At 48.2% G+C, this 10,209-nt stretch overlaps 1 protein-coding gene across 1 annotated transcript; it reads left to right on the plus strand.

The window, feature by feature from the left end:
• The first annotated feature begins 450 nt into the window (after positions 1-450).
• On the plus strand, positions 451-7,554 carry LOC108024688 (protein fork head). Its single transcript, XM_017094764.3, is given in 3 exon segments — positions 451-3,630; positions 7,060-7,210; positions 7,288-7,554. A coding segment is annotated over 1 exon segment (2,097 nt). The 5' UTR covers positions 451-1,145; the 3' UTR covers positions 3,243-3,630; positions 7,060-7,210; positions 7,288-7,554.
• The last annotated feature ends 2,655 nt before the right edge of the window (positions 7,555-10,209 follow it).

The raw sequence follows: 10,209 nt of genomic DNA on the forward strand, positions 1-10,209 counted from the left end.
CATGGCGTCGCTCAGCATTAGGCTATGCCGCCTGCCGCCTGCCGTATCTGTATCTGTATCTGTGCCTGTGCGGGCAGCGCTACAAATGTATCTCCGGCCGAGGGTGTGTGAGTGGAGGGCGTTGCTCGGCACTGGATTGGCCACGCCCCCCGTACGGCGTGTTGCCTGGCAACCGGCCCATGCTCTGTTGATACAAGAGGGCCGCCAGCCAATGCGCTTGCGCTGTGGCACCACTGTGTACGTAAGAGAACCGCCGCCTGTCATTGGTAACTCCAAAGTTGCCGGGTGGTGAGACACACTATACCACTGGGCCATTGGTGAGAACGAGTCGGTTGTTGTTGCTGCCAACGACGGCGGCGCTGCCGCGGCCGGCGTCGACGTCGGGCACTTGAGCGCGGCTCGAACAATATTTGTTGGCAGCAAGCGCAAGCCAAATAGTAGACAAGCGTTCCCCTCTGCAAACAGTCACATTCAAGAGCTCAAGCCAAAGAGACACTCGAGCGGACCAGCGCAGCCATAGCAGGAAAGCAGAAACAGCATTAACAGCAGCCTCAGCACCGGCCAAAGCAGCAAAAGCAAAGGCAGCGGCAGCAAAAGCAGCAGCACAGCAAACCGATTCCCAGCTTCAGACTTCAGTGGCCAACAGCCAGCTAAATATCCACGTTCGTGCGTCGGTTTTTTGTGGCCAAATCGGTGCGGCAGAAAATAAATATCACACACAACAAAAAAAAAAAAGAAAAGAAATAGAATCATAACAAAAATAGTAAAATAGAGATATATCTCGGCTTTTATATGATCGTCCCACGCAAATAATTAAATCACAGTGTTTACAAACAACGCTTAGAGGCGAAAGCCAAAGCAGAACCCTCCAACAAGTGACAAGTGCCCCAGTGCTCTCGTTCAAAAAATGCCAGAAATATGCAAATTAAAGCAGTGATAGTGCACTGAAAAGCCAGTCCTGATCGCATAAGGCCGCCTTTGAAAGACCTCCTTTTTGATTTTTCGTTTTGACTAACGCGTCCCAGAACGCGTTGCCTTTTCCATCGATCCACCAGAGGGCAGCGCGTCCGAAAGCCGGCAACATAACGGCGCAACTATTGAACAGCTTCCTGAAGGGTAGTCCCCACCAGACCACCATTGACATCATGCAGAAGCTCTACGCGGAGCCGCCGCCGAGCAGTGCTCCGGTGAGCATGGCCAGCTCCGGCGGTGGCGGTGGTCCTCCATCGGGCGGGGGAGGCGGAGGAGGAGGCGGTGGCCCACCACCGCCCAGCAACAACAACCCGAATCCGACGAGCAACGGTGGCAGCATGAGTCCCCTGGCCCGATCCGCCTACACAATGAACAGCATGGGCATACCGGTGGGCGGCATGTCGTCCGTCTCGCCCCAGGCGGCGGCCACCTTCAGCTCCAGCGTCCTGGACTCGGCCGCGGCGGTGGCCAGCATGAGTGCCAGCATGAGCGCCAGCATGAATGCCAGCATGAACGGCAGCATGGGTGCGGCGGCCATGAACTCGATGGGCGGCAACTGTATGACCCCCAGTTCGATGAGCTACGCCAGCATGGGATCCCCGCTCGGCAACATGGGCGGCTGCATGGCCATGTCGGCGGCCAGTATGTCCGCGGCGGGCCTAAGCGGCACCTATGGAGCCATGCCGCCGGGTTCGCGGGAAATGGAGACTGGTTCACCCAATTCCCTGGGCAGATCGCGGGTGGACAAACCGACCACCTACCGAAGGAGCTATACGCATGCCAAGCCGCCGTACAGCTACATCTCGCTGATCACCATGGCCATCCAGAATAATCCCACCAGGATGCTGACGCTCTCGGAGATCTACCAGTTCATCATGGACCTCTTTCCGTTCTACAGACAGAATCAGCAGCGCTGGCAGAACTCCATCAGGCATTCGCTGAGCTTCAACGATTGCTTCGTGAAGATCCCCAGGACGCCGGACAAGCCGGGCAAGGGTTCCTTCTGGACACTGCATCCGGACTCGGGGAATATGTTCGAGAATGGCTGCTATCTGCGGCGGCAGAAGAGGTTCAAGGATGAGAAGAAGGAGGCCATCAGGCAGCTGCACAAGAGTCCATCGCACAGCAGTTTGGAGGCCACCAGTCCGGGCAAGAAGGATCACGAGGATTCTCATCATATGCACCATCACCACCACAGCCGGCTGGATCACCATCAGCACCACAAGGAGGCGGGTGGGGCGTCCATTGCCGGGGTGAATGTCCTGAGTGCGGCGCACAGCAAGGATGCGGAGGCCCTGGCCATGCTGCATGCCAACGCGGAACTATGCCTCAGCCAGCAGCCGCAGCACGTGCCCACCCATCACCACCACCAGCACCACCAGCTGCAGCAGGAGGAGCTGTCGGCAATGATGGCCAACCGGTGCCATCCGTCGCTGATCAGCGACTATCACTCCTCGATGCATCCGCTGAAGCAGGAGCCCTCCGGCTACACGCCCTCCAGCCACCCGTTCTCCATCAACCGCCTGCTGCCCACGGAGTCCAAGGCGGACATCAAGATGTACGACATGAGCCAGTACGCCGGCTACAATGCGCTCAGTCCGCTGACCAACTCACACGCTGCCTTAGGCCAGGACTCGTACTACCAGAGCCTCGGTTATCATGCGCCCGCCGGCACCACGAGCTTGTGACATCACCAATACCCGCTGGCTTAAGGACGCGCGGAGCAGATGCTGCGCTCGCAGCAGCAACAGCACCTGCAGCAGCAGCAACAACACCACCTGCAGCAGCAACAGCAGCAGCAGCAACAGCAGCAACAGCAGCAGGCGCAGCAGCATCAGCAGCTGCAGCAGCAGCAGCAGGCGGCGCAGCAACTGACATCCGCTTCCAATACACCAGCAACATCGGCAGCAGCCAAGGCCAGCGGCAAGGCGGGATCGGCCTCGGGATCGGGCTCCGGTTCGGGATCGGGTTCCGGCTCGGGATCAGGCTCGAACTACTCACAGAAGCTGCATCAGCAACAGCAGCAGCAGCAGGCGCAGCAGCAGCAGCAGCAACACCACCAGGCGCAGCAGCAACAGTTGCTGCAGGAGCTGCAGGAGGACTCCTCGAACATCACCAGCGATCTGAGCGAGGAGCAACTGCAGCAGCATCAGGCGGCGCAGCAGCAGTTGTACAACAACTATCAGCAATACGCCGCCGCGGCGGGCTACAGAAACTGGAATCACAGCCTGACTTTCAATGGAGCCGCCGCCCTGCAGAATCTGCTGTAGCAATAGCTATAGACCCCCGATCCCGATCCCAATCCCAATCCCCATCCCGATCCCAGTACCAGTCTCGATCTCGACAGGCAGCGGCTTTGTTGCTAGCTGCCAATTAGCGAGTGCAGTGCCAGTGGCTTTTAGCACCTGACACATCCCAGTCCACATCCAAATCCAAATCCACATCCTCATCCTTTGAGCACGTGAGTCTTCGGCCGCCAACTCGCACTTGTACATATACATATATATATATATATATAGGGAGCGCTGCCTTTTGAGTTAGTTGTTCAGTTTCAGTTCCAATACTATATATATATCTACAAACACCATTCTGTTCCGGGGGATTATCAAATCAAAGAGGAGGACAACGACGGGGAGCGAAAGAAAAAGTGATGTAGTTGTAAGTGCAGCAGAACTTTTGTTAACATTTTTACGTTTTGCTAATACACAAATACAAAATAATAATTCCGTGCCATTTGTTTTCGTTGTTTCGAAACAAGCAATAACAATCAAAGCGGTTAAAACTAAAAATTGAAAAGACATTTTAAATGTATCCGAGAGATAGGAGGAGCAGTAGAGATAGAGCGAATGAAGGGATCTTGTGTAATGTTCTTTCAGAAAAGCAAAGCAAAAGCCCGTAACTAAAACAGTCCCAAAAAGAGAGATGCAAATACTAGAAACCTTTATCCAAAGGCAATCGCAATCGCAATCGCAATCGCAATCGAATTCGAATCGCAAATGATCAAAAACCAAAAAGAAATCTGAAATCTAAACCATCAGCAGTCCAGCAAACACCCTAAGAATCTTCAACTATCTAAGCAACAAAATCTTGCCATGCATATAAGGAAACGTCACGTTTTTTACTGAATAATTTATCAAATTCCCATTTTATATATACGCGCGCATCAATATATGCAGATATGTCGCAAAATCCCGCATTTCATTTACATTGTGTGTCTTCTGTTGTTGTACGAATTCGTTAGGCTAAGGCATTTTGTAAATAATCTATAAATAGATAAATTTAAGCAACACCCCCTAAAGAGCCCCAATTTAACTAAGCAACCAACTTTTAACTAACTCGAGAATTAATCAAATTGTATGAAATTATGCCACACCACTTGAAAGTAAATATAACATAAGTATAAATATTGTATAGCATTTAACATTTAATTAGCATAAATAATGAAGCAAAACACAAAAAGGAAAAAAAATCACATAAAAAGCGAAAAACTGCAATTATTATTCAATAATTTTTAATATTAGTTATATTGTGCGTAAAGAGAAATAATAAAAAAAAAAAACAACACGAAATGCAAACACAAAACAAAGACCCATTTTTACATTGAGCTAAGCTAATTAATTAAACTTGATAAAAATAGTCTAAATATAAACAAACACACACACACACTGACACAGAAACAAATGAAAATTATTGTAAAATACACAATATAAAATTCAATAAATGTCAATGCAAGAATTAAAATCCAACTCTAAAGCTAGTAAAAATTAATATTATTATAAATCATGCAAAACAAACACAACGTCAACGACAACCAAAATCGACTATTTTAATGTTTGAAATACAAGAAAAAGGAAAAAAAAACCATAAATTAGTTTTCATTTCCCAACCTTTGTTGACTTAAACAACTGACCTCCAACAATCATTTATATATTGATTGGGTCGGCTGTCCCTATCTATCCATCGTCGATATCGCCCGTATCAATGCAGCGAATTCGAATTGAACGACCGATAGCCGAGGAGTTCCAGGAGAAGCTATCTTATCGCCGTCACTCAGATGCAGAGTGCAGTTTTCCACAACTACTACTACTACTACTACTACTCTATATAGTATATCTGGCCGATGATAAACCCTTATCGCAGCGCACTCATAAATTGCAACGGAACAAGAAGGTAAACATCCAGGACGGGACATGGGTCCCGTCGCGGACCTGACATACTGACTAACCCATCTCAGCCCAGCCCAAGCCCGTGGAACACCTATCCCTCCCTGTTCCTCTGTCCCGAACCCCGAGGGGAGGGAAGTCTTCTGCCCGGCTCTCGGGGCCCTTCTGTTTGCTTTCTAGTAATATTCATGGAGCAGTTCGACTCGTCGTCTATGAGTGCCCTCCCTATCGTGGACCTTATCTCGGCAGTATAAACAGCCGACAGAGCCTGATCCGCGCCAGCGAACCACTAACCATCCACCTTTGATTACCATCGGTGTGATTCATTTGGAAGAATCTACGTTGCTCGGACATTCCGCTGGCGTTAGAACTTAGCTGCACTAGTCCTTGCCTATCTGGGGAGCTGGGGCATGTTTGACAAGCTGTTGTCATTTTTAATTAAGCAGGAAGGTCACCATTTCTATATGTCTATAAGCGACATTTTATTTATACATGCGAGGGCGACCGGCTTTAATACATTTTTTATAGCCTCCAACCCGCTGCGGCTGGAGTTGTTCCATAAAGAGTTCGCTTTGTATTTGGCCCCTGGAAATGGGTCTGGGTGGGGGGACTAGAAAAGCCGGGAAATGGGGGACTTGGTCTGGGTCGAGACCGAGGTCTCTCCCAGAAGCGACAACAAAATGGCGCTTCGTTTGTTGTCGCTTCAATTTCGATTTTTCCTTGACATTGTGACTGTCAGCGTTCTGGCGGAGTTTCTTCATTTTACCCCGGCTGGCGAACAACCCCATCGGTTCGGGCTTAGGAAATCTGTGTTTTGGGGTTGGTTCGGCTAAGCAGACAACCACCCAACGCCGCCCGACCACCACCCACTCGAGCGCCCCACACAATTTATATATCGATGCCTTAATGCCAGACATGCGCGCTAAAGACGATCCGGCTGCAGAGTTTGTTGAGCTCTCTAGACAAGGCGGCCCAGCTATATTTCATATCTATATCTATATCTATTCATAAATGGCCCGTCGCCGTCATCAATTTGCAATTATTTCCCTAGCATGGATTTAATATTCCATTTCCCCAAACAAGTTGGGCTGAACTCTCCCCGAAAAAAAAAACAAAACCATTTGGAAATTGGCAAATAGGAAAAATTTGTCATGACATTTGCCTGGTCATTAAAAATGTATGATTGCCACAGTTCCGGCGAAGTCATCGCAAGTCTGTGAACCCCCCTTTTTCAATATTATGAGCTTGCCATTATTTGGCAAAATATATTTTATTTACACAAGCAAAAATTTGCCAAAATACCAAGTTTAAATTGAAGCCAGAGTTTCGGGTGCATTTATAAAGCAACCGAATTTCAGTTTTTAGTTGGGCTTTGCCGCAGCCAGAGATTGTGGCAACAAAGTTGAATTCAGTTGAGTTTCCTGCTGTTGCTGCTAATAAAGAACCACAATCTTGTAGTAATTTTCTAATGGAATATTTAATTTTAAAACGAGACACAGGCAGTGTGGAGGAGAATCTCTGGGAAGCGTAGAAAAAGCGGTCGGGCAACCCTTTTTTCCTGAGCTTATGCCAGATGGATACACAGGAAGTAGTGCCTTTGCTATCCTCAGAGCTCCATCATCCTTCCACCGTTTCCCCGAACACCAAGGCACTCAAAGACAGCGCTACGTACACTGGGATAAAAAGGTGTTACTTGAAGATTGTGATATTAAAGTAAAGAAAATTACGTTTTTGGAGTTATGTTATTATACTTTAAGGGGATACTCTCTAGGTCTGGGAAATCAAAGGATGCAGGGAAGGAATTAGGTAATTAAAGAAACGTTTACAATCTTAAATATTAATTTAAACTTTATAATCAGTTCGGATAATTTAAAACTCAAATATTATTTACAAAAAGCTTAAATCCATCTTTGAATTTCTCAAGCTTTAGCTATTAAAAAATCATAATAAATCGACGGTTAAGATAGATTTATTTGGATGTGAATATATTAGTGGAAGTAAAATAACCTGGAGATGTAGAAAACCTAATTCTGATTTGTAAAAGAAGCTTTTATGAAAACAAGGGCTCCGTTCAGGTAAGATATATTAAGAATTATTACTAATAAAATACCTATATTAATTTGTATCTTCATACGAAATGAAATTCTTAAAGACACATTGTGTCCGTTTTCTCAGTGCCACAATCTCGTCGGTTGGAGGTTGTAGCAACGGAGGATGTAGCCGTGGATGTCGCTGCAGGGGCAGCACTCGCTTGGTTGGCTGGCTGGCTGGATGGTTCGGGCTCTCTACGTGGACCCCCATGGACCCGGATTCCCCTACCCCGAAACCCTCCCCTCCTCCACTCGCTTTGTGCACTGCTTTTTCATTATAATAATACTTTGTAATTAGGTTTTCGAAAGTTAATTAAAATTCGGTTATGAAAGCGGAAACTTTCTCATGAACGCTTCCGGTTATAAAAACGCATGATGGCGGCTGGGTTGAGTGGGTTGTACCAGAGGGGGTTTTTTGGGGTTTAGGCCCGGTGGATGGGGTTACCCGGTTAGACAAATGGAAAACTCAAAAAAAAGGGGGAAAAGAATGAAAGGAAAAAGGATTTTCGGGCTGCAGAGACAGTCAGACAGACAGGGAATAAAAGATGGAAATGTACGAAGGCGCAGGCGAACGTGGTGGCTACCATTTTGGTACAAGGAAAGCGGAAAAACGACGATGAAAGGCAGACAACGGGTTCGCTCTCAACTTTGTTTCGAGAAATTTTTGTGCAAACATTTCTGTGAAATTAAAAAATACATATTATATTTTAATGAGCAAAATGGCTGCCATCCTCGTGTTGTCACGTTTAATGCCAGCCAGTCGGCCGGGCGGCCGCGCCCAGAACGCAAGGTTGTCATCGGCATTGCGAACGGGATAATTAAAATGATGACTTGAAAATAAATTGCTGTTATCTCTGACCAACAGGCTACAAACAGGCTGTGCGAGACCCAGGGCCAGACCGAAGACCCCACCCAAAACCGTTGCCGGTTGTCGATGACACGTCGATGTCGACAGCGCCCCATCATTATGAAGTGGGTTTGGGCTTTGGCTTGGGATTGCTGGCGGTCCTGGCGGTCCTGGCTGTCCTGGCTGTCCTGGCACTCAGTGTCCTTTCAGCGGGTCGCTCACACTGTGTGTGTGTGCTCTATCAGCGCCTGCCGCTGTTGCGTGCTTGAGAACGACACTTACGGATTAGGCCAGCAACATCGCCAACAGCAGGAGCGGCAACTGAAACAGCAACAGACCCAGCATCCGATGTCCTTTTTGCCGCTGCAGCCTGCTCCTTGCTGCATTGTTTATCTAAAACATTCCACACATAATTAGCAGCAAAGCTCTGCAGCTCCACACCCTCTTTACTCGCCTTTTTCTGGCTGGCAAATTGAAATTAATCCGCGAAACCTTACGCTCGCAAATGCGGGCACGTGTCTACAGTTCCCTGGACCGAAAGTCCTGACACGCGTCCTCCTTCTTTTCTGCTCAGCCATCAAAACATTACAAATCTCTGCCTGGGCGGGGGTGTGAAATCCACTGGGAGGGGGGGCACTATCTAAGTTTTCAGATGCCATACGTTTTCGGCCCGATATCTTGAGCTATATCTGCTGCTGATGATGGCCGGCAAAACAGCGGTCTTAGCTGCAACGTCAACGCATTAATCACGTTTCGGCATGGGGAGGTGTTATGGGATGGTATAGGGCCAGCGCTATGGAGTGGCGGGGGGGGCTGCCCATTTGTGGTTGGTGGGTGGTTTGGGTGCTGGCGTGACAGTGACTGATGTGCGGGAACAGGGGGGCGGGCTGAAAAGGCGGTTGGCTTATCGATTGGCAGCTCGAACACACCTTTATCGTGGAGCAGCAGCCCATTCGATTGGATGAAATTTCAGACGACCACATGGCTGGCATCTAATAATCAAATTGCGTTTTGACAGGCCAAAGAGAACTCATTAGGGGCCCCGAGTGCAGAGTATGATGAATGAACCGCAGAGGATCCGGATACGGATCCAGTTTGTTTGGCCAGCGGCAGAAAGTCTTATTGCAAATGGTTTAAAGAGTATCCGGAAAAGCGTTCGATTTTCCAGCTGAATGAATGCAACTCCACATCCTGGCGGATTATTTATTTTCGTTTTAATTAAAACTCGCACGGAATGCACTTGCAATGTTTTCCATTTAAATGCAATTAAGTTAATGCACAAAAACGAGGCGGAAAAACATATACGAAAACATTACGAAATACATTTGGCATTTGGCAAAAATCAAATCAAAATCTCGTATTAAATTAATTCGATTTGTTTGAAAATGTATTTGCATAGGCAGGCGAAATTAATGTGATATGGGGGAGTGGGCGTGGCAGCTGGTCCATCCGCTTCCGGTGGCGCATAGTGGACACCGGAAACGGACATGGTCACGCAGCAGCAGTGGCCGCATCCACATCCGCATTTTCCGATTCCGCTCGCCTGTTTGCGGAGAACGCCTCACTGCATAAATGGACGAGTGAGTGATTGAATGCGATCCACACAACGGACAACGGACAAAATTCAACGGACAACAAGGATAAACAAATTTGGCACAGGCAACAGTTTCATGCAATCTAATTCACAATTAATGACAAATTCCCTGCCACTTACGAGTCCCCCCATGAGTGTGTGTGTGTGTGTGTGTTTGCAAGCGAAAATATTTGCACAATAATTAATTGAATAATGTCAATAAATTTTCAACACATTTCCACCCACACACAGGGTGAGCCGAAACTTTCCCAGACTCACACACATGTCCGTGCACAGGACAAACACATTTGCGTACGAAGGACCAAGGAGTCCTGGCCCGCTTCCAACTTGGGACAATGTGCTCGCCAACTGGACAAGTTTGTCTGCCATTTTCTCGTCCATCCAAAAACGGACGGACTCCACCGGGCTTCCAGCTCTCCAGCTCGCCCAGCTCACCCAGCCCGCCCAGCTTTCCTGCTGCCCCGTGGTGGTGATGGTGCGATTAGGCGAAACGAATCAACAAATCAACACACTCAGCAAATTCGTCAGCAGGATGCGGATGCG

The sequence above is a fragment of the Drosophila biarmipes genome, chromosome 3R, assembly GCF_025231255.1.
Source record: "Drosophila biarmipes strain raj3 chromosome 3R, RU_DBia_V1.1, whole genome shotgun sequence".
Lineage (NCBI taxonomy): Eukaryota > Metazoa > Arthropoda > Insecta > Diptera > Drosophilidae > Drosophila > Drosophila biarmipes.